Source organism: Nicotiana attenuata, chromosome 11 (assembly GCF_001879085.1).
Source record: "Nicotiana attenuata strain UT chromosome 11, NIATTr2, whole genome shotgun sequence".
In the NCBI taxonomy this organism is placed as follows: domain Eukaryota; kingdom Viridiplantae; phylum Streptophyta; class Magnoliopsida; order Solanales; family Solanaceae; genus Nicotiana; species Nicotiana attenuata.
This window is the reverse complement of record NC_031999.1, coordinates 26,242,938-26,268,224: the sequence shown is the minus strand read 5'-3', so window position 1 is coordinate 26,268,224 and position 25,287 is coordinate 26,242,938. Positions and strand designations below refer to the sequence as shown.

Here is a 25,287-nt window from a genome sequence, read left to right as displayed (position 1 = left end):
TAGTATCCAGATCTTAATACGCATCTTAATATATTCAGATGTGTATTCAGATTCAGATGTCTTAATCTTAATACCCATCTTGATGTTCAGATGTGTATTCAGATTCAGACGTCTTAATCTTAAAAAAAAAATGAGGCCAGTCAGCAGGTCCTATCGGTACGTGTCAAACAATAAATGTGACAAATGTCATGTCCATATATTCCATCTATATTTTGGCAAAGGGAATCCGTTTCTCAACTTAACTTGCATTCCTTATTAGATACTCCCTTTGTTTCAATTTAAATGACACACTTTGCTTATTAGTCCGTTCCAAAAAGAATGACACATTTCTATATTTGGAAACAATTTCACTTTAAACTTTTTATTTTACCCACTTTACCCTTAATAAGAAGTTTTTATAGTCACACAAATGTTATGGCCCTATAAAACTTTTGCCCCTTAAGTTTTTAGGACAACATATTTCAAAAGTCATCTTTTTTTTTTTCTTAAAATTTGTGTAAAGTTAAACTACCATCTAAATTGAAACGGAGGGAGTATTATGCTGTATGTTCAAGTTGAACATGGAGTCTAATAATCACACAAATATTATGAGATCACATGTTTTAAAATTCTTTCTTTAATTTGTGTCCGGTTATCTATGTCATATAAGTTAAATCGGAAGATCTTGAATATTTTGTATTCAATCAAACTATATGTCTGTGTAAATCTAAACGAAAATATAATTATAAATTATGTGACTTCAGTTCATATGGCTTAAACACCACTACACATACTAGTACAGGACCAGGAGTGTATTTAGTGCTCCAAAATATGATGCACGTGAACTCATGAAATTTTTGTCAAACTAGGGTCCTTATATATATATTTTTTAGAATTGATTTAATATTATCTGTTGGCCCTTACACTATAAAAAATTGAATAATGCACTTGATTAAATATTAAATTATTTACCTAGAAAAATATGGATCGATTTACACTTAATACTTTTTTTTTCTTCTTTAGTGGTACACCCAAATTTCAAAAAATTCTAAATCCTCCTTTGTTGAGGACAAGGGGGAAAGTGAAAACAATCAGGCTTTTGTTCTTTTCTTCCTAGCTCTAGTGGACGGAGTAAACGAAAGGAAAAAAAAAAAGAGAAAAACAAAAATGTAGAGAAGCAAGTCAATCGCTTGGGCCCTTTGGGCATCGAAAGAAACCAATGAATGAACTCCAACTGTAGAGCATTAGGATAAGGAGAATAGTAATTTGTAGAGGAGGTTTAAACAAGCAGATGGAGGAGCTTTGTAATATTGATATTATCATTATCTAGAAGCAATCCACAAAAGAGGTGCCACGTGTAAGGTTGTAAATCACAAATTGCAAGTCTTCACTAATATTATTATCGATGGACCATGCAAGCCTAAAGAATCACATTTACCAGTTAGAGCAGAAGAAGAAGAAGAAGAAGAAGAAAAGAGAGCATAGGAAATGGCAAGCACAGTAATGAGCTCATTGAGCCTCAAACCTGCAACTTTCAGTGTGGAGAAGACAGCAGTGAAAGGACTGCCATCACTTGCTAGGTCTTCTTCTTCCTTTAGAGTTCAAGCCAGTGGTGTCAAGAAGCTTAAGACTGACAAGCCTTACGGTATACTCCCTCTATTTTAATTTATGTGAATCTATTTCCTTTTATTCCATGAAAAAAAAAAAAAAAAATCTCTTTCCTTATTTGGAAACGATTTACGTTTATGCAATGATTTATAGCAACAGAAAATATATGTGTCTCATTTTACGCCACAAGCTCAAAAGACTTCTCTCTTTTCTCAAACTCTGTGCTCAATCAAATGAGTTCACATAAATTGAAATGGAGGGAGTATATTTCTTCCTTCGATTCTTGCCACCTGTATTTTAAATCGGAGTTTAACTTATATACAATAATATTATTGCTTTTACATTATTGGTTCAATTTTATCTATTGTAATAGGTCATTTATCATGTTTTACATCTTATTAATCCATCTTTGCTGTTAAAGTTACTTCTACTTAGATTTTGTAGATCTTTAGACAAATAGATCGTCGGAGTCATTGTTTACTTTATCTAGGCGGATATATATAGATTATACATAAAATTCGCCAACTAGTTTTAGATTAGGCGGTTGGGTGTACGGGATTAATTCTTCTAGATCTTTTAAGTGACCTAAAAGTAAAAATAATTATGTGTTAATATATATTAGTCAATCTCTTAAAAAGGTCCAAAATTTACTCAGGTACTATACGAAATATCTTAATCTTATTATTTATTGTACTCTATAGCCTTACATATTCTTACCGTTAGCAAATTGTCTCGTATTTGACCTTGACTTTAATAGAGCTTTAGTGTTAACCGGAAGAATTCCGCATATCAAAATACTTTTGTAAAAGCTCCAAATTTAACCAGCCACTGTAATTATATATGGTTAAAAATTACCCTCCAGTATACTTTAGGTTGGGGTTCCCTTAGGATCAAGGGCACGATTTGCTAACGATGAACGTATGAATCACAAAGTATAATGGAAAATAAAATTAAGATATTTTTGTATAGAGTAGTAGGGGTGTTTTTAATCCTTTTCCGTCAACTCTTTAATGAACCCCAGTTTTGCCTGATTTCATTATCATTTTCTAAATCGTGTTTTGGGTTTGTATATGTTGTAGATATATTCAATGTTTTAAAAGGCGCGGGCGTGAGGCGAGGCGTTTTACCTCTGATGAGGCGAGGCGTAAGCCCTGAGACATGGGGCGTAAGTCCCACGGATCTTTAAATTTTACATTAAAATCACAAAATTATAACAAATAATCTATTTAAAATATTTATAAATTATAATTCAACTATGAATAATAAGAAAAGTATGACAAATATCATAATATGCAAATTAGTTGCAACGTCGTTACAACTCAAACATCAAAAGTAATGTATTCGATACGAAATCTTATATGTATCTCTTAAGGAGTAATGAATCTTGAAAGAATTTCGATATTAAAATTTGATATTTTTCTTAAAATACTCCTTTTATTTAATATGCTTTCTATTTGTAAGAGAATTTATATAAAAACATAATTCACAATTTAAATATGATTCTCTAGCATCATTTATTTTTAAGTTTCAACAAGTTAATAAAGTGACACATAATTCACCATACAATATCATGATAACTAATTATTTGTAAATAGTTACTAGCTAATACTGCGCTATTAAATTAATAAGTATTGTATCTCATAAACATGAAAAAAGAATATTTAGAAAAATAATTATAAAAAAATTATGGACTATTATATAGTAAAGACATGACAAAAGTTAATAAATAAATAATTTTTAAATGAAAGATTTATTTAAAATTAACTATCATATCAGTCTTAGTGGATAACGTGCAATAATTTTATTTTAATTATGACATAAATTTAATGATTTATGATTAAGAAAAAAGTAATTTTGAATAGTAAACGATTTATTAATAAAATTTGAGGATTTACAAGGTTAGTTACATGCAATTGCATAAAGTTCTATTAGGCGAGCCCAGTACGCTGGGCTTTGGGCGTGTTCGGGGCATAAGCCCCGATGGCCGAGGCGTAAGTCTCACGGAACTAAGCCCCACACATGAGCCCAGGGGCGTTTTACGAGTGCTCTGCCCCGGGGCGAGCCCCGGGCGAGTCCCAATTCTGCCTTTTAAAACAGAGGATATATTCTCCCATTTGTTGTTTCTTCTATCTGCTGATTATAAATTAAAGTGCTACCATTTGGTTTTGTCATTAGGTATTAATGGAAGCATGAGCCTGAGAGACGGCGTTGATGCCTCAGGCAGGAAGCCCAAGGTTTGTTTCTACAATTTTTGATTTCAAGTATTATATTGTTAGTTATGAGGGCAAAAAATTTCTATTCTTTGATATGATATTTTCAAATATATTTTTAAGGTAAAACAAAATACTCTCTAAGTATGTAAATTTTTATCATGAAATTTAAAATCTATGTCTAGATCTACACCAAAAGTTGAATTCGTTGATTATTGTACTTTGATCATAATGATTACTATATCATAGGGTACATAAATGAAATTCATAGACCCAAAAAATAGTCAAATTATTTTGTGCTGTGACACTTGTTGTAATATATAAGCAAAAACGTTGGTTATGTTCAGGGAAAGGGTGTTTACCAATTCGTTGACAAATATGGAGCAAATGTTGATGGATACAGGTTAGTGAAAAACTAACTTCTTTGCCTAACGTAATTCCCACTAATAAAAAAATTAATCTAATTACTTTGTGTAATCCAAATGCAGCCCCATCTACAACGCAGATGAATGGTCTCCAAGCGGTGATGTCTATGTTGGAGGTATGACACTCTTTTGAAATTGGTTGATGATGATTACTTCTACAAAATAGCCAATATAATTTAGGGTGGATTCCAAAAAATTTAATATGAAACCCTTGCTTTTAGCTCGAAATATAGAGTACGTACAATAAGATCATATTCATTTTGAATTCACGGACTCTAGATCTCGATTCGCCTATTCTTTCAGTTGTGCCTTTTCAGCCTCCATTTAATCCCTAACAATTTTAATACAGAATGAGTTTCTATATTTGTTTCTTTCTTCTAAGCTTGAACGATGGTAAAAATTGCAGGTACCACTGGCTTAGCCATATGGGCAGTCACCTTGGTTGGCATTCTAGCTGGAGGTGCTCTCCTTGTTTTCAACACAAGTGCTTTGGCACAGTAGATCGTTATCCTTGTACTCCTATTTAAGTTGTATTCCAGCTCGCACCATGTATCATTTCAAGAATACTTTGTATTAATCTGTAATTGCTGTGGATATTACACATAATGTTGATTATTTAAGGTATTTGTGATCTTAACCTTTTTTGGTTTCATCGAGATTGACTGCTTTCCATGAACTAATGACTTGCCTGCAAATACATACAACAGACAACTGTGATACTAGTTGTCCCGACCCGGATTTCCCACCATCGAGGGTCGTGATGGCGCCTACTCGTAGAAGCTAGGCAAGCGACACATCTAGAATCCATAAATGCTTTTGTTTAAAATCCATTTCTACCAATTTAATTAACAGGAAATAAATAACTAAACAACAACGGAATTTGTAATTTAGCGGAAGACTTAAACGATATAACCCAAATAAATAAGGAAAAATTCACATGTGCCTCTACCCAGAACTGGTGTCACAACATTCACGGACTACTAAGATTTACTACATATAACCGTTTGAAAGAAAGTAACACTGTCTGTCTCGAATATAAGAGATAACAGATCATAAATAAAATAGAGGAGACGTCGAGCCCGCGGACGCCTGCAAGGCTACCTCGGTGTCTCAGTGAACTGAAGGCTGGCTCCCGAGCTACTACGGCTGCCCGATACCTGGATCTGTGCAAAAGAGCACAGAGTGTAGTATCAGCACAACCGACCCCATGTGCTGGTAAGTGCCTAGCCTAACCCCGGCGAATTAGTGACGAGGCTAGACAAGACTACCACGTAAACCTGTATAGTTATATATATATCTACAACGGAAAATAACAAGAACAAACATTTTAAATGGGAGGGGAACATGCTTTGGGGGTAGCAGATAATACGGAATTTCAAGAAAATAATAAAGAACATCAATAATTTAACTTGAATACGGATAAGGGAAATAAAAGCAAATTTCATTGTCAGTACATATCTCGTTGCAGGCGTGCAACCCGATCCCATTTCTCAATAATCAAATCTCATGGTAGGCGTACCACCCGCTCCCATTTCATTAAATCTCGTGGTAGGCGTACCATCCGCTCCCATTTCATTAAATCTCGTGGTAGGCGTACCACCCGCTCCCATTTTATTAAATCTCGTGGTAGGCGTACCACCCGCTCCCATTTTATTAAATCTCGTGGTAGGCGTACCACCCGGCTCCCCATTTCATTAAGTTTTATTAAATCTCGTGGTAGGCGTACCACCCGGCTCCCATTTCATTAAGTTAACAGTTCTTCCAAATGCAATTTACTCCAACAAACACAACAATTAATACGAATTCATAAGACAACAAGTACCCAATAATTATGACTCACTGAGGAAAACAAGAAATGACAAGTAGCAATTAATTATGGACTTTAAAAAGCAAATAGGCAATTTAATATTTAGTATGCTAAATGTCAAGTAGCAATTAAGTCACATAAACATGTAGCAATTATAGCATAAATTCGAAGCATAATGTTGCGCAAGGATACCTCGAGCCAACAATAACAAGTAACACAATAAAGGAAAATACCAACATAAAGAGTCACAATAATAGTGGGATAAGACAATTAATGCACTTGAACCGATAACAACAAGAAAATCAGTAAATAGAAGTAAAGGACAACATAACTCAATTATCAGCAAAAATCAGGAAAATCAAAGACAAGTGCACGACATCACCCTTCGTGCTTTTACTCTCGTCCTCACTAAGCAATAATATAATGAAAACGTGCACGGCATCACCCTTCGTGCTTTTACTCTCTTTCTTCACCAAAGCAATTAGAATAATAAAATGTGCATGGCATCACCCTTCGTGCTTTTACTCTCTTTCCTCACCAAAGCAATTAGAATAATAAAATGTGCACGGCATCACCCTTCGTGCTTTTACTCTCTTTCCTCGCATATAATCAATAGAATTGGCACGGAATAGTACATCGTGTGGCACGGCATCACCCTTCGTGCTTTACTCTCTTTCCTCACATAAGCAAACAATGCACGGCATCACCCTTCGTGCTTTACACTCTTTCCTCACAACAAACAAACAATGCACGACATCACCCTTCGTGCCTTAACACTCTTCCTCACCCAAACAACAATCACAAACAAGGGGCAAGGGGATAAACAAAGTAATAAAAGAAATTCCGGCAAGGGTACAACATCAATAATCTCAACATCCTGGCAAGGGAAAACAATCAATAAACAACAATATCCCGGCAAGGGAACAATTTAAATACTCTTTCTCTTCCTTTCACTTTTGTTTCATATCTCACTTTACCACTTGAGCCAATGCTCCAAAGGGGTTCAACCATTTCATATACGTTCACAATTGAAATATAACTTGAGCCAATGCTCCTCGTTGTTCATAGGTCACAATTTCCTTTCACAAGCTTTTCACAACAATTAGGAATCATCGCCAAGGCAAGAGAAATACAACGAAATCAAGGTATTCACAATTTAAAGACTCACGGTCATGCTAGACACCAACGTATAGATACTCGTCACCATGCCTATACGTCGTACTCAACAAGAAACAATTAGCAAATAAGACTCAAATCCTAGTCCCTCAAGCTAGGGTTAGACCAAACACTTACCTCAATGCCTTGCACACAACTTAAGCCTTAAGTATAGCTTTACCCCGCGATTCCACCGCCAATTCGCTCGTATCTAATCACAAATTACTTAATTACATTAATAAACACTAAATGAATCAACCCCAAAGCATGAAAATGAGTTTTCCCAAGTTTTACCCAAAAAGTCAAAAATCACCCCCGGGCCCTCGTGGTCAAAACCCGAGGTTCGAACCAAAACCCGAATACCCATTCCCCCACGAATTCGAATATACAATTTGTTTTGAAATCGGACCTCAAATTGAGGTCCAAATCTCCAATTTTAGAAAAACCTAGGTTCTACCCAAAACCCCCAATTTCACCCATGAAAATTGTTGATTTTAAGTTGAAAACATGTTAAATGATGTTAATGATTGAAAGAAAATCAACTTACAATTGATTTGGAAGAAGGTTTGTTCTTGAAAAATCGCCCAAGAAGTTTGTGTTTTGAAAGAATGTTGAAAATGGTTCAAAATTCGGCTAAGTGTAAAATATGCAGGTTGCAGATGTGGGATTTGCGAACTGGGGTTCGCAATTGCGAACGCCGACCTGGTATGGGATTTGCGAAGTCATGTTCGCATTTGCGAACACTGGGCAAAAATAAGAGCATCGCATTTGCGGCAATTATGTCGCATTTGCGAAACAGCAGACATCGCATTTGCGAGCCTCTATGTCGCATTTGTGACTGGCTCCACATCGCATTTGTGAACCAGATGGTCGCATTTGTGACCCAATGCAGGATTCCTCCTTCTCGCATTTGCGATCAAAGGCTCGCATTTGCGAGCTCGCATTTGCGAGAACTTCTTCGCAAATGCGAAGATACTAGAACTGAAATGCCAGATTTTCTCAAAGGTTAAAAATGCACACACGGCCTATCCAAAATTCACCCGAGCCCTCGGGGCTCCAACCCAAACATATACACAACCTCAAAAATATCCTACGGACTTATCCGTGTGATTAAATCGCTAATATAACATCATAAACATCAAATTAAGCCTCAAAATCCATGATTTCTTCCAAATTTCATAAAATATCAAACTTTCCATTTTAAGTCCGAAACACGTCAAACGACGTCCGTTTTCAATCAAACTTTACAGAAAGTGCTTAAACCATATATAAGACCTGTACCGGGCGCCGGAACCAAAATACGAGCCCGATACCAACATGTTCTAATCAAATTACATTTCCAATTTCCTTAAATATTTTCAGAAAACAATTTTACTCAAAAAAAAAAATTCATTTCTCAGGCTTGGGACCTCGGAATTCGATTCCGGGCATACGCCCAAGTCCCATATTTTCCTACGGACCCTCCGGGACCGTCAAATCACGGGTCCGGGTTCGTTTACCCAAAATATTGATCGAAGTCAAATTTATTCATTTAGCTATCAAAACTTAGCATTTTTCACAGAAATTCATATTTAGACTTTCCGGCTACGCGTTCGAACTGCGCACGCAAATTGAGGCGACCCTAAATGAGGTTTTCAAGGCCTCGGAAACACAGAATGAATAAGAAAACAAGTGATGACCCTTTGTATCGTCACATTCTCCACCTCTAAAACAACCGTTCGTCCTCGAACGGACAAAAGAAAGAAGTACCTGAGTCAGGAAAGAGATGAGGATAACGGCTCCGCATATCGGACTCGGACTTCCAGGTCGATGCCTCAGGAGGCTGACCTCTCCACTGAACACGAACAGAAGGAAAACTCTTGGATCTCAACTGACGAACCTGCCGGTTTAGAATAGCTACCGGCTCCTTCTCATAAGACAAATCCTTGTCCAACTGGACAGTGCTGAAATCTAACACGTGGGCTAGATCGCCGTGATACCTCCGAAGCATGGACACATGAAACATTGGATGCACGACTGATAAGCTCGGCGGCAAAGCAAGTCTATAAGCCACCTCTCCCACTCGATCAAGGATCTCAAACGGACCAATGAACCTAGGGCTAAGCTTGCCCTTCTTCCCAAATCTCATCATACCTTTCATAGGCGACACTCGGAGCAATACCCGCTCACCAACCATGAAAGCCACATCTCGAACCTTGCGGTCTGCATAGCTCTTTTGCCTGGACTGAGCTGAACGAAGCCTATCCTGAATGACCCTGACCTTGTCCAAGGCCTTCCTGAACCAGATTTGTACCCAACAACCGAGCCTCTCCCAGCTCAAACCATCCAATCGGAGACCGACACCGTCTACCATATAAGGCCTCATAAGGAGATATCTGGATGCTCGACTGGTAGCTGTTGTTGTAGGCAAACTCTGCTAAAGGCAAAAACTGATTCCACGAGCCTCCAAAGTCAATAACACAAGCTCGGAGCATATCCTCAAAAATCTGAATAGTCCGCTCGGACTGACCGTCCGTCTGGGGATGAAATGATGTGCTCAACTCAACCCGTGTGCCCAACTCTCGCTAAACTGCTCTCCAGAAGCGCGAGGTAAACTGCGTACCCCGATCCGAAATGATAGATACGGGCACGCCATGAAGGCGAACAATCTCCCGAATATGGATCTCAGCTAACCTCTCGGATGAATATGAGACTACCATAGGAAAGAAATGCGCTGACTTCCTACTCAAAGCATCGGCCACCACATTGCCCTTTCTCGGATGATTTAAAATGGTGATATCATAATCCTTCAACAACTCTAACCACCTTCTCTGCCTCAAATTCAACTCCTTTTTGCTTGAACCAATACTGAAGACTCTTGTGATCCGTGAACACCTCACATGCCACGCCATACAGATAATGCCTCCAAATCTTCAATGCGTGAACTATGGCTGCCAACTCCAAATCATGAACCGGATAGTTCTTCTCATGAATCTTCAACTGTCGCGAAGCATAGGCAATAGCCTTGCCATCCTGCATCAAAACTGCACCAAGTCCAATACGAGATGCATCACAATAAACTATATAAGGCCCGGAACCTGTGAGCAAACCAACACCGGTGCCGTAGTCAGAGCTGTCTTGAGCTTGTGAAAGCTCGCCTCACACTCGTCCGACCATCTGAACTGGGCACCCTTCTGGGTCAACCTGGATACCCTCTGCTGACACAACATGACCCATGAATGCAACTGAACTCAACCAGAACTCAACCAGAACTCACACTTCGAAAACTTGGCGTACAATTGACTACCCCTCAAAGTGTGAAGAACCACTCTAAGATGCTGCTCGTGCTCCTCTCGGCTACGGGAATATATCAATATATCATCAATAAAGACTATCACGAACGAATCCAAATAAGGCCTGAACACTCGGTTCATCAAGTCCATGAAAGCTGCTGGGGCATTTGTCAACCCGAATGACATAACCATGAACTCATAATGCCCGTATCGAGTGCGGAAAGCTGTCTTAGGGACATCGGATGCCCTAATCCTCAACTGATGGTAGCCAGATCTCAAGTCAATCTTGGAGAATACCCTGGCACCCTGAATCTGATCGAACAAATCATCAATCCTCGGCTGTGGATACTTATTCTTGATTGTAACCTTGTTCAACTGCCGATATTCAATACATATCCTCATCGATCCGTCCTTCTTCTTAACAAACAACACTGGCGCACCTCAAGGCGAAACACTCGGCCTAATGAAACCCTTCTCAAGCAAATCTTGCAACTGTTCCTTTAGCTCCTTCAACTCTGGCGGGGCCATACGATACGGCAGATGGAAATGGGCTGAGTGCCCGGAACCAGATCAATGCAGAAATCAATATCCATGTCGGGTGGCATACCCGGTAGGTCTGAAGGAAAAACATCAGGGAACTCACAAACAACAGGCACAAAATCGATAGAGGGAACCTCAGCACTGGAATCCCAAACATAAGCTAAATAAACCAAACACCCCTTCTCAACCATACGCTGAGCCTTCACATACGATATAACACTGCGGGTAGAATGACCTGGAGTCCCTCTCCACTCTAAACGAGGCATACCCGGTAAGGCTAAGGTCACAGTCTTGGCGTGACAGTCCAAGATAGCGTGGTAAGGTGATAACCCGTCCATCAGCAATATAACACCGAAATCATCCACGTCCAGAAGAAGAAAATCTACACGAGTCTCAAGACCTCCAATAACCACTATACATGAACAATGGACGCGATCCACCACAATAGAATCACCCACCGGCGTAGACACATAAACAGGGGCACTCAAAGAATCACTAGGCATGACCAGATGCGGCGCAAAATAAACTGAAGCTTCTCTGCTACAAATCAGAACAACATCTGCACCTCCACCTCTAATACATCTACCTCCACCTCTAGCATCTCTACCTCCACCTCTAATACCACTACCTCCCCCTCTGATACCTTTCTCTGAGTGATGTGGAGAAACTTCTCCAGAAATAGCTGCGTGAACTGCTCCCAAGTCAAAGCTGGTGACCTAACTGGTATAGCCAATCAATAATCTCTCCAACAGGTCTTGGCGGATCCAGACAAGCGAAAGGTAGCAAAATCGACCCCATTGGTCTCCACGATCCCCATGTTCCGAAGAACCTCGTGGCAACTATCCAGAAAATCCTGGGGATCCTCAATAGATGCACCGCTGAATGTAGAATTGAAGAGCTTGGTGAAACTTATCCAATCTCCATAAAGCCTCCGAAGACGTAGCTGATCTATCACCGGTCTGTGCTGCTGCCCGGCTGAAGAAGCGGTGCATGACCTCGCCATTCGCAAAGGGACAAGAGTAGAGGTTTCAATTTAGCATTTGAGAAACAAAACCCCACGACAGGAAAGAACAAGTGTGATGTTTTCCTAACTCCGTAGCCTCTGGGGGATAAATACAGACATCTCCGTACCGATCCCTCAGACTCTACTGAGCTTGTCCGTGAATTGTGAGACCTGTGTAACCTAGAGCTCTGATACCAACTTGTCACGACCCGGATTTCCCACCATCGGGGGTCGTGATGGCGCCTACTCGTAGAATCTAGGCAAGCCATACATCTTGAATCCATAAATGCTTTTGTTTAAAATCCATTTCTACCAATTTAATTAACAGGAAATAAATAACTAAACAACAGCGGAATTTGTAATTTAGCGGAAGACTTAAACGATATAACCCAATAAATAAGGAAAAATCCACATGTGCCCCTACCCAGAACTGGTGTCACAACATTCACGGACTACTAAGATTTACTACATACAACCATTTGAAAGAAAGTAACACTGTCTGTCTCGAATATAAGAGATAACAGATCATAAATAAAATAGAGGAGACGCTGGGCCTGCGGACGCCTCCAAGGCTACCTCGGTGTCTCAGTGAACTGAAGGCTGGCTCCCGAGCTACTACGGCTACCCGATACCTCGATCTGTGCAAAAGAGCACAGAGTGTGTAGTATCAGCACAACCGACCCCATGTGCTGGTAAGTGCCTAGCCTAACCCCGGCGAAGTAGTGACGAGGCTAGACAGGACTACCACGTAAACCTGTACAGTTATATATATATCTACAACGAAAAATAACAAGAACAAACTTTTTAAATGGGAGGGGAACATGCTTCGGGGGTAGCAGATAATACGGAATTTCAAGAAAATAATAAAGAACATCAATAATTTAACTTGAACACGGATAAGGGAAATAAAAGCAAATTTCACTGTCAGTACATATCTCGTTGCAGGCGTGCAACCCGATCCCATTTCTCCATAATCAAATCTCGTGGTAGGCGTACCACCCGCTCCCATTTCATTAAATCTCGTGGTAGGCATACCACCCGCTCCCATTTCTTTAATCTCGTGGTAGGCGTACCACCCGCTCCCATTTTATTAATTCTCGTGGTAGGCATTTCACCCGCTCCCATTTCATTAATCTCGTGGTAGGCGTACCACCCGCTCCCATTTTATTAATCTCGTGGTAGGCGTACCACCCGCTCCCATTTTATTAAATCTCGTGGTAGGCGTACCACCCGCTCCTATTTCATTAAGTAAACAGTTCTTCCAAATGAAATTTACTCCAACAAACACAACAATTAATACGAATTCATAAGACAACAAGTACACAATAATTATGACTCACAGAGGAAAACAAGCAATGACAAGTTGCAATTAATTATGGACTTTAAGGAGCAAATATGCAATTTAATATTTAGTATGCTAAATGTCAAGTAGCAATTAAGTCACATAAACATGTAGCAATTATAGCATAAATTCAAAGCATAATGTTGCGCAAGGATACCTCGAGCCAACAATAACAAGTAACATAATAAAGGAAAATACCAACATAAAGAGTCACAATAATAGTGGGATAAGACAATTAATGCACTTGAACCGATAACAACAAGAAAATCAGTAAATAGAAGTAAAGGACAACATAACTCAATTATCAGCAAAAATCAGGAAAAAATCAAAGACAAGTGCACGGCATCACCCTTCGTGCTTTTACTCTCGTCCTCACCAAGCAATAATATAATGAAAACGTGCACGGCATAACCCTTCGTGCTTTTACTCTCTTTCCTCACCAAAGCAATTAGAATAATAAAATGTGCACGGCATCACCCTTCGTGCTTTTACTCTCTTTCCTCACCAAGCAATTAGAATAATAAAATGTGCACGGCATCACCCTTCGTGCTTTTACTCTCTTTCCTCACATATAATCAATATTGGCACGGAATGGTACATCGTGCGGTACGGCATCACCCTTCGTGTTTTACTCTCTTTCCTCACCATAAGCAAACAATGCACGGCATCACCCTTCGTGCTTTACACTCTTTCCTCACAACAAACAAACAATGCACGGCATCACCCTTCGTGCTTTAACACTCTTCCTCACCCAAACAACAATCACAAACAAGGGGCAAGGGGATAAACAAAGTAATAAAAGAAATCTCGGCAAGGGTACAACATCAATAATCTCGACATCCCGGCAAGGGAAAACAATCAATAAACAACAATATCCTGGCAAGGGAACAATTTAAATACTCTTTCTCTTCCTTTCACTTTTGTTTCATATCTCACTTTACCACTTAAGCCAATGCTCCAAAGGGGTTCAACCATTTCATATACGTACAATTGAAATATAACTTGAGCCAATGCTCCTCGTTGTTCATAGGTCACAATTTCCTTTCACAAGCTTTTCACAACAATTAGGAATCATTGCCAAGGCAAGAGAAATACAACGAAATCAAGGTATTCACAATTTAAAGACTCACGGTCATGCTAGACACCAACGTATAGATACTCGTCACCATGCCTATACGTCGTACTCAACAAATCAACAATTAGCAAATAAGACTCAACTCCTAGTCCCTCAAGCTAGGGTTAGACCAAACACTTACCTCAATGCCTTGCACACAACTTAAGCCTTAAGTATAGCTTTACCCCGCGATTCCACCACCAATTCGCTCGTATCTAATCACAAATTACTTAATTACATTAATAAACACTAAATGAATCAACCCCAAAGCATGAAAATGAGTTTTCCCAAGTTTTACCCAAAAAGTCAAAAATCACCCCCGGGCCCACGTGGTCAAAACCCGAGGTTCGAACCAAAACCCGAGTACCCATTCACCCACGAATTCGAATATACAATTTATTTTGAAATCGGACCTCAAATTGAGGTCCAAATCCCCAATTTTAGAAAAACCTAGGTTCTACCCAAAACCCCCAATTTCACCCATGAAAATCATTGATTTTAAGTTGAAAACATGTTAAATGATGTTAATGATTGAAAGAAATGAGTAAAAATCAACTTACAATTGATTTGGAAGAAGGTTTGTTCTTGAAAAATCGCCCAAGAAGTTTGTGTTCTGAAAGAATTTTGAAAATGGTTCAAAATTCGGCTAAGTGTAAAATATGCAGGTTGCAGATGTGGGATTTGCGAACTGGGGTTCGCAATTACGAACCCCGACCTGGTATGGGATTTGCGAAGTCATGTTCGCATTTGCGAACACTGGGCAAAAATAAGAGCATCGCATTTGCGACAATTATATCGCATTTGCGAAACAGCAGACATCGCATTTGCGAGCCTCTATGTCGCATTTGCGACTGGCTCCACATCGCATTTGCGAACCAGATGGTCGCATTGCGACCCAATGCAGGATTCCCCCTTCTCGCATTTGCGATCAAAGGCTCGCATTTGCGAGAACTTCTTCGCAAATGCGAAGTTACTAGAACGGAACTGCCAGATTTTCACAAAGGTTAAAAATGCACTCACGGCCTATCCAAAATTCACCCGAGCCCTAGGGGCTCCAACCCAAACATACACACAACCTCAAAAACATCCTACGGACTTATCCGTGCGATTAAATCGCTAATATAACATCATAAACATCAAAGTAAGCCTCAAAATCCATGATTTCTTCCAAATTTCATAAAACATCAAACTTTCCATTTTAAGTCCGAAACACGTCAAACGACGTCCGTTTTCAACCAAACTTTACAGAAAGTGCTTAAACCATATATAAAACCTGTACCGGGCGCCGGAACCAAAATACGGGCCCGATACCAACACGTTCTAATCAAATTACATTTCCAATTTCCTTGAATATTTTCAGAAAACAATTTTACTCAAAAAATTCATTTCTCGGGCTTGGGACCTCGGAATTCGATTCCGGTCATACGCCCAAGTCCCATATTTTCCTACGGACTCTCCGGGACCGTCAAATCACGGGTCCGGGTCCGTTTACCCAAAATGTTGACCGAAGTCAAATTTATTCATTTTAATATCAAAACTTCGCATTTTTCACAGAAATTCATATCTAGACTTTCGGGCTACGCGCCCGGACTGTGCACGCAAATCGAGGCGACCCTAAATGAGGTTTTCAAGGCCTCGGAAGCACAGAATGAATAAGAGAACAAGTGATAACCCTTTGGGTCGTCACACTAGTAACAATGCAACAGGTAAGATATTAACATCCAATGCAGATGTAGAGAAATTCCACGATGCTAGCAAAAATCTTCATTTGCCACTAGCACATTGTTAAATGTTCAAATATTGTTTTCTTTAAGTCCAACAAAATGGTACAATTTTGACCTCTTAAAGTTGATGTACAGAGAAAAGAGCTCAATCATAAATGTTGGCTAACAATACAACCAAACCACAATGACAAAATATGCAGCAATGAGCTAACTACATACTCCTTTTCACTACCTTAACTCTAATTCTTCTGTTTTGGCTCAGGTGACACCTAGTCACCCAGAAAATTTAGACGTCCAAAATAGAAAAAGCATTCTTGTTTGCACAACAGGCAACCAGTCCAGCAATGAAGGACGTATCTATCTCCTTCTCCCCACCAAGATGTACTAGTATACAAGAATATACATCTTTCTTCAACAATGTATAGAGTACAGAAATGGTCTCATACTAAGCAATTCCAGTAGCGACTCTTCCAATTTTGTTCATTTCTTCTATAGAATCAGATGGATGTCAATATTGGTTGTGAAATTTGTTGTCATAATCAATCAAAGCAGAACTCTGATTCATGTTATTGCATCTCTTGAAGTGCATCTTCCTCTTGAAGCTGTGGCAGTGGGTGTTTCGATAAAGAAGAGCCTAAAAACCCAGTTGCGTCTACCACGGATGTCCGAACCATCTGCACGGGCAGATAGATAATGTCATTTCTACGCCCCTAAAATATTGATTTGCAGTGTACAAGAAACTTCTCATTGTGTTAAGCCAATACTACGACATATAAAAATATATCTTCGCTTATAGGTACTATGACCACAAATGGCCATAGTTTCCATCTGTCTTCCATCTAAAACAATAACCTACAGGCTCAAGATACAAGAACAGATAAGCTAATGAACAATGAACATAACTAATATGCAAATAAACTGAGATGTTTGCTTTATTAGTTCTCTTTTATTATCAGGTTATTTATTCGCCTAACACCTCCCAGGTAATCTTCAGATATTGAACTTATGTTACACAATACGACGAGTAAAAACACTTCCAAAATGCACCTAAAAAGTGAGTATAATTACCTTCTCTATTTCTTCAGAGAGAAGAGGATTCTCTCTCAAATACTGCAATGCTTTCTCTCGTCCCTGTCCCAGCCTTCATTAAAGCATCAAGAATAAGTGTTGACTAGCATAAGATTAAAGTAAAACATCAAAGAAACAGTGCTGAGTCACATAATATTAGTAATGAACCGGTTGCATGATTCGGCTCACAGATGTAATAAGTAAGACAAATCTTTGATTAATCTTAGCTTCTGCACCAATAATCAGTAAATTGGACAGTTCTGAATCACTTCATTTTTTGGGACAGTTCTGAATCACACTGAGAGTCAATTTCTTGCTTATTCTTATCACTACATAAAATTATTTCCTTCAGCAACCATATGAGGTATGAGTAATACAAATTGACCTAAGCTGTTTTCTTTTCATTTGAATGTAAGCTTTGACACTTCCACTATGGCCTATAGAAAATTTTCAGACTCTTGATTGGTCATGACAAAAATATGCAAATATTTCTGTTGAGACATGGAGTTCCATATTAATGGTTTTGTAAGCTTCTCGGGAGTCCCTATATTTTAGCAAAAGCTGCAAAATGTACAAACCTGTGCTCCCCATAGTTATACCACGAACCCTTCTTAGACACCACGTCAATCAGTTCAGCACAATCTAATACGCAACCCTGCAAAAGGTCAATTTCAGGAACAGAATTTGAGCCGATCACAAAGGAAAAGAAAGATAATAATGCCACACAGACCAGCTTGCTCACTCCTTCTCCAAAGATAATTTCAAATTCTGCTTGCTTGTAAGGCCTAGAAACCTAAGAAGGAAAAGAGTAAGACCAATTAGCATATTGGCACCATAATCAGCAAGAAGATGCAAACAGTAATAGATCAGATGTATACTGGCAATTTCTTTGATGTTCTTGTCTTGTATTTGCTAAAAGAGATTCAAAAAAAAATAGAGGTCTTTGCTAGAAGAGATTTCTGCAAGGATGCATCACTAAAGTAGCTATCTAAAATCTTCGACAATATACACCAATTCACAAGAATTATACAGTGGAATCACCATGCTTCGCCGGTGCAGGAGATCCAATAACCATGACAACCTTTATCATATTGATACTCAAGTCATTCCCACAAGAGATAGTTTCAAGTATCTTGGACTATAATCCAAGGCAACCGGGAAATTGACGAGGATGTTACTCACCGCATTGGAGCATGTTGGATGAGATGGAGGCTAGCTTCGGGGGTTTTATGTGATAAGAATGTACCGCCTAGACTTAAGGGCAAATTCTACAGGGTGGTGGTTAGACCAGCTATATTGTATGAAGCTGAGTGTTGGCCCGTAAGAAGTCACAAGCCCAAAAGATGAGCGTAGCAGAAATGAGGATGTTGAGAAGTGTGTGGGGTCATACCGGAAAGACAAGATCAGGAATGAAGTTATTAGGGACAAGGTGGAAGTGGCATCCGTGGAAGCCAAGTTACGGGAATCAAGGCTGCGATGGTTTGGGCATGTGAAGAGGAGAGATATAGATGCCCCGGTCAGGAGGCGTGAGAGGTTGACCATGGCGGACTTGAGGAAGGGCAGGGGTAGGCCTAAGAAGTATTGAGGAGAGGTAATTAGGCAGGACATGTCGGTGCTTCACCTAATCGAGGACTTGACTAGCGATAGGAAGGTGTTGAGGTCGAGGATTAAGGTGATGGGTTGATAGGTAGTTGCGAGTTTTCCATAGGTTCACCAGTAGTACTAATAATATTCGTGCTGTGGGTTGAAAGTTACTTCCTTCTAGTTAGTTATTGTATCTGGTACTTTGCAACCACGTCCTTTGTTTTTGTAAATTGCTACTGGGATTGTTGTTCTCTGATTGTTACTATTTGATGCTACTTTTTCGCCCTTTTACCGGATATTGTTGCTCCCTGATGGTTACTATTTGATGCTACTTTTTCTCCTCTTTGCTTATCGCCTTTCTCCCCCCTCTTTCCTCCTCTTCTTCTCCCCTATTCTTCCTTTCCACTTTTTCTTGACCCGAGGGTCTATCGGAAACAGCCTCTCTACCTCTCCAGATAGGGGTAAGGTCTGCGTACTCACTAACCTCCCCAGATCCCACCCATGGGATTATACTGGGTATGTTGTTGTTGTTGTTGTTATGACAACCTTTATCATGCAAATGTCAGCTTTATAGTTTAAGCACTGAACTCTTGTATAACTGATGAACCATTAACACATGCTTTCCATTTCGACAAACATAACACTGATGCCACCACATTGAGTAAATATGATGTGAAGCCGTTTTACCTTGCTCTTTTGAACTCTTACCCGGACCTTAAGGCCCACTTCCTCATCTCCTTTTGCCTGAAAGAATCAGTAACAGTGTTTCAATATAGAAAATTTAAATGTGTGAAAAATATAAAATAAATTAGCCATCTGAGCAGTTCTGCACTCACAGATTTTATCTTCCCTGTAGAACGGATCTCAAGTCGAACTGAGGCGAAAAACTTCAAGGCAATCCCTCCACTTGTGACCTCAGGATTTCCATAATAAACACCAATCTGATTCCAATCATAGGAATTATTATCATTCAGCATGTGAGTCCACAAGTAAGGATGAGAATCATGCAGTATATGAAGTTAATCACACTTATGGAAGTTAGAATGGCATGTTTACTTAGAAAGAGCATGCTGCAATTTCTATGTCAAGAATACCTTGTATCTTATCTGATTGAGGAATATAAGAGTACACCCAGCTTTCGAAGCATTGCCTGACATTTTACGTAAAGCTTGACTCATCAGGCGTGCTTGTAAACCCATTTGCTGCATCCCAATTTCTCCCTACACATAACAACATACCATGAAATCAGGAACTGGTGGGACTTTCTAAACATTTAGAAAACTAAAATGTTGGCTTACCTCAATTTCAGCCCGTGGAGTAAGGGCTGAGACTGAATCAATACAAATGAGATCTACAGCACCCGATCTGCACATTCGGTCTGCGACTGGGGCAACCAAAAGTTTGGTTAAAAGTACAAACTCTAGTAAGACTACAGCGATCATTGATAAGTTCGCTAGCGCAAAAAACGCAAAGTCATTTCTAATGGTGTAACGAGGGAAAAGTATTACTTTCTAGAGCCATCTCTCCGTTATCAGGTTGGCAGACAATCAAATTCTCTACATCTACTCCAAGTGCTTTAGAGTATGCAGGATCAAAAGCATGCTCAGCATCAACAAGCATTGCATTGCCTCCTAGCTTCTGCATAACGAGAATTTGACAATTTATAATCTGTCTCACTTCACACAAGAACATCTTTAAGTAAGAAGCCTAAGATAAGTGGTTTCAGTGGATAGGCTGCAGCAATAAAGCTCTAATGGACCCTAGAAGGACTCTAAGCTTTGCCTTTTACCCTTCCAAATTGTCCATTATTTTCTTTCCAGTTCATCCGTAGATAGAACCATATGACTTCTGTTTTTCATCCAAATTATCAATTGCCCCTCCTGTCCAAGTGCAGGCCCATCCCCAGTAGAAGTTCCAAATTAATGAGTAGAATAAACCAAACACATATTGCACCTGTACTTCTGCAATAGCATGGAGAGCTAAGGTAGTCTTTCCGCTACTTTCAGGTCCATATATCTGTAAAGGCAAATGTGAGTGAAAAATATCAGACAACAAATTGCACCAATCTTGTTAATGTTCCACACACTCATATCAATTGAGGAATTCAAGATGTACAGAAAAATCAGAATCTAATACCCCAGCCTATTGATGAAATGGTTTTGTAACAAAATCAACTTTATTAATGCATCAATTTTAATTGTTCTATGTAGCTTCATGTAGGATTACTCCACCAATGTGTAATCAAAATCAATTAATCTTAACCAAATAGATGATTAATAACCAGCAATAACTAATGTATATTGAAAATACAGATGAAAAGTATTTAAAGTTAAAACCTCAACAATTCTCCCTTTGGGAAGGCCACCACCTAAAGCAAAGTCAAGCGTCAAGCAGCCACTTGGAAAAGTTTCACTGCAGAAAAAAGTAGATTGTGAGACTGATATATCTCTACAGAGAGACTATTAAAGCTTCCTACGATAAGTTCCACCTATAATATCATAAACAGATTCACCATTTACTCTTTGCAAGTATTTTTCTTTCTTTTTCTTTTATTTGGCATTGAAGAAAATTACATACACAAGAGCTCCACCAGCACTACCCAATCTAGTGACGCTTCCTTTGCCAAAGGAGCTGTTTATATCATTCATTGCAGCTTCCAATGCCTTTTGCTGAAGCACAAACAGTTAGTCAAGTCAGTCACTCGCTGGTATAGTCAATGGAAGTACTTAACTTATCCCATTTTCCCCAAAATTTCATTTTAAACGCATGCTTTTACACACATATGTTTTTTGTGTGTGAGAGAGAGAGAGATACCCGGTCGAGGAAGCGAGCGTCATTATCGGGAGAGAAAGCTCCATTGATTTTGTGGTCAAATTCTGAACGAACCCTAATTCCATATACTGAAAATTGAGGCCGAGATATTTTATGGTAGAATTTTATTGAAGTAGAGTAGCTAGGGGACTTGTAACAAATTTTGGAGCCAAAAAGCTGAGCTTTCACGGGGAAGCTTAAATCCATCGAACTTGCTCGCTCTTTTTCTCTCTACTGTTTAAAGCTACTTCAAAATTCAAGTTGTAAATATTACAGCTGAAGATGGAGCACAGCAGCAAAGACTATGGTGTCGCCGGAGTTCAATTGCTCCATAGCTCGACGTTGTTGGATATTTTCTGTTTTCAAGCCCAAACCATAAACATGGGCCTCTTCTTAAGGCCCAAGTTTGTGAATTTGTATACTACTACGTAAGCTTACAAGCCCGATACTTGTGGAAGTGGACATCTAAGTGAAGCCCAGCCTAATTAAAGCTTAGTAGCTTTAAGGAATTTTTAGGGAATCTGTACTACTTTTGAAACTTATTTACTCTCGATATTGAAGTTTAAACTTAGTTACAAGTTAATATACAATTTACTACTTATATGCAAAATAATGTATTAGAATCTAATCTTCCATTCCCCCTCCATTTTCTCTTCTCACGCCTAATTGTTTATTCAATCAGATGATTCTTTCAAATTCACAAAATACAATAATCACAACCAAAAAGATAAATTTGGGTACCTTCAAAATCGAAAACTGGCTGGATACGGGAGTAATAGGACTTAATGAAAATATTTTCATGAGGTTCCTTTCTGGATTCCTTTTCGAGGAATAAACTTATGCTATATGTTGTTGGATTATTATCATTGATCAAACTGTTCAGCTATTTCGCCTATGGAAGAAAGGTTTGAGAACCAAACTCTGTTAATTCATTAAGAACTCCACTGAAAGCCATTACAAAGCTTTGAAGCTTTAAATTCAAAAATTAAATTTTACGAAATTGTTATTTGTTTGGATTGAGTGTTGTTGCAAATGATTAGGGATATCCTTTGAAGTTTATATCTCAATTTTGAGTGAATTTGGTGAAGATTCGAGTTGGTTTTGGTTGGAATTTCATATTGAAACGCAAGGAAGAAGACATAAATAATATATATATATATATATATATATATATGAAAATAATAATGTTGACTGGATACAAAAAAATTACATAGATAAATTACAGATTTTGACCAAATTTGTATATATTTTATAAAAAACTTTAGTTACTTTTTCTAAATAGAAAAACTTAGATAAATCGGGTAAATAAGTTTAAAATTTCGTATATATATAAAAAGGTAGTAGAGTAAAAAAGAAAAAATTCTTATTAGTGAAAAACACTCCTTCGAGATACCCGCTTATTCTCCAACACTAATTAAATTAAAGCANACATAGCTTCGATTTTGAATGTAAACCCCCAGGAAGTTTAATCACATAAACATCTCTCTAAAAAAGTTCGATCTCCGTACAGTATAACGACTCCCTCACAAAAACAACTTAACTCCCTCTTCTGGGCGTGTGGTGCTCACGCACGTCTCATGGAGAGCGCCGATTGGTATTAATATGGCGCGTCTGACTGAGAATATTAAACCTATTACTGAGAATCCGAGAATCCTACTTCTATTTGTGTTGTTGCTCTAAACACTTCGTCGACCCCGAGCCCTAACGGAACTCGCCATGGGAATCTAGATGTGAAAGCTCGATACTCCACTCATAATGAAATCCCAACGATCATTTTCAAAATCTCGGATTACTATATAGTCATGTCAGAAGAATGTAGGCTCATTATTGTGGGTAAGTTCTTACGAACTCAACCTCAAATAGAAAGAATTTGATCTAAGTTTGCTAAAAAAATCACAGTCAAAGGTAATGTCAAAATAGGGGTTTATGATTTTGTATTGTATTTCAGGATTTCTCCAATGAAGATGACTTCAAAAATGTTTGGTATAGATTCTCTATAGAAATTGATGGTCAACTAATGTGGCTTGAGAAATGTTAACCGGATTTTAAGCCGGAAGAGGATTCACCTATAGTTTCAGTATGGATGCTCCTTCCTAAACTTTCCTTTCACTGCCGTACTTGGCATTATGTTAAGCAAAAAGTTGGTCATATTAGAACTCCCCTGTCTATAGGTTTGGCTACAGACCACAAAACTTGACCAAATATGGCTAAGGTTAAAGTGGAGATTGATCCCACCAAGCCAAGATGAACTTTGTCTGGGTGGGGTCAGAGGATAAATCTAATCCACTAAAAGGATTTACTCAGAAATTGGAGTGTGAAAATATCCCAAAATGTTGTAGACATTACATATTGCTTGGGTACTCCATAATCCAATGCAGAAAAGTCATGAAAAAAAGAAGAAAGAGAAGAAAACACCAAAGGAAAAAACACTATAGAGGAGAAGGCAACCAATACAAATTTGAATGAGGTTAATAAGAGAGGTCAACTGATGACATCCACAACACACCTCGATAAAAGATATGATACGACTGTATGCAATATAAATTACCCAACTATGAGTCGGGGTCGAATCCATAGGGAGTTATAAGGGATGTTAGGAGTATATACTTGATGAATGAATGGACTAACTAAATTTGTACTTCCACAACACATTTTTGATTTCTACTTCTACTATTACTCTAATAAATGCAAACTAAAGAAAAGAAACTAGAAACGAACGATTGTTTTTGATGTTTTTCCAAATAGATTAAAAGCTTAGGGATGTGACCATAACCCTAGGTGTTCGCCTAATGGGATAAAGACGTTAATACTTATTTTGGTGATTGGGGTATATTATAGCTCTCAACTCTAAATTACCCACTCAGTACCTCTCAGTTAAAGAGTAATTTCGCCCCATTTGGCTTTCTCAAGTCCAAATGGGTATCAAACAAAATAGTTGATATGAGCTCAAGTCGGGTTCTTACTATCTCTAATTTGAACCCTTTAATTAGGCTAATCAATCTCTCAATTAGCCCAATTCCTTGTTAGCCAAGTTATCCTAGACTAGGTCCCTCTTTCTCAAGTAGAGACTAAGTCAAAAAGGCATGAATCAATGTTTGCAGCCATTAATTCTAAAATTGAAGCATGAACTAAGCTAAATAATTAACACTAAATCATAAATAAGTATTAAATTAAATACCCATAAAGTTTACACACTAGGGTTGGGTTACAACCCTAGTAAGAATCTACTCATAATGAAAATTGAAGAAAATAAAGAAGAAAGGCTAATTAAACTCATATTTAAAGATTAAAATGGTAAAAGATAATGTTAATGCACTAAAATGGTTACAAACTTCCTAAAGTATTAAAGGGTAACGACTACAACAGCTTTTTTTTTTCCAAAACTTAACCTAAATTTGTGAAACTCGTCAAGCTATAGTGGGCCAAAATTCGCTGACAAAAATGTCTATCAGGGGTTCTACGGCCGCATAATTCTTGTGCGGTCCGCACTTCAGTAAGGCGTCAGAACTTGGTCATCTGCACACTTTCTGAACTTGGAACTATTTGTTAGTGCAGACCCTGTTGTCTTGTTCGTCGCCTCGACGAATTTCCTTCTCTCCCCGTTATCATCCCACATAGAAAGAAAGAGCGCAGAGCCCCGGCCCG

At 38.6% G+C, this 25,287-nt stretch overlaps 2 protein-coding genes across 2 annotated transcripts; one reads left to right on the top strand and one right to left on the bottom strand.

Moving 5' to 3' along the window:
* Positions 1,313-4,872, top strand: LOC109234269 (photosystem II 10 kDa polypeptide, chloroplastic). Its single transcript, XM_019400175.1, has 5 exons — positions 1,313-1,624; positions 3,763-3,821; positions 4,145-4,200; positions 4,286-4,338; positions 4,629-4,872. Exons 1-5 carry the CDS (start codon positions 1,468-1,470, stop codon positions 4,721-4,723), a joined length of 420 nt encoding a protein of 139 aa, XP_019255720.1. The 5' UTR covers positions 1,313-1,467; the 3' UTR covers positions 4,724-4,872.
* LOC109234267 (DNA repair protein recA homolog 1, chloroplastic) lies at positions 16,205-21,985 on the bottom strand. The gene is made up of 13 exons (XM_019400174.1): positions 21,646-21,985; positions 21,409-21,500; positions 21,168-21,243; positions 20,785-20,847; positions 20,340-20,469; positions 20,130-20,215; positions 19,926-20,051; positions 19,668-19,772; positions 19,519-19,575; positions 17,978-18,040; positions 17,826-17,902; positions 17,248-17,320; positions 16,205-16,853 (listed from the first exon to the last, which is right to left on the bottom strand). The coding sequence occupies exons 1-13, from the start codon at positions 21,847-21,849 to the stop codon at positions 16,746-16,748; spliced, it is 1,260 nt and encodes a 419-aa protein (XP_019255719.1). The 5' UTR covers positions 21,850-21,985; the 3' UTR covers positions 16,205-16,745.

Bases quoted from the DNA above. Each gene is read 5' to 3' on its own strand.
- LOC109234269 (XM_019400175.1), top strand. From the start codon at position 1,468: ATGGCAAGCACAGTAATGAGCTCATTGAGCCTCAAACCTGCAACTTTC. The intron at 1,625-3,762 runs GTATACTCCCTC...TTTTGTCATTAG, and splicing joins TAAGACTGACAAGCCTTACG to GTATTAATGGAAGCATGAGC. The intron at 3,822-4,144 runs GTTTGTTTCTAC...GGTTATGTTCAG, and splicing joins CCTCAGGCAGGAAGCCCAAG to GGAAAGGGTGTTTACCAATT.
- LOC109234267 (XM_019400174.1), bottom strand. From the start codon at position 21,849: ATGGATTTAAGCTTCCCCGTGAAAGCTCAGCTTTTTGGCTCCAAAATT. The intron at 21,244-21,408 runs GTATGTAATTTT...TTTTTTCTGCAG, and splicing joins AGTGCTGGTGGAGCTCTTGT to TGAAACTTTTCCAAGTGGCT. The intron at 20,470-20,784 runs GTGCAATATGTG...CTCGTTATGCAG, and splicing joins ATGCTATTGCAGAAGTACAG to AAGCTAGGAGGCAATGCAAT.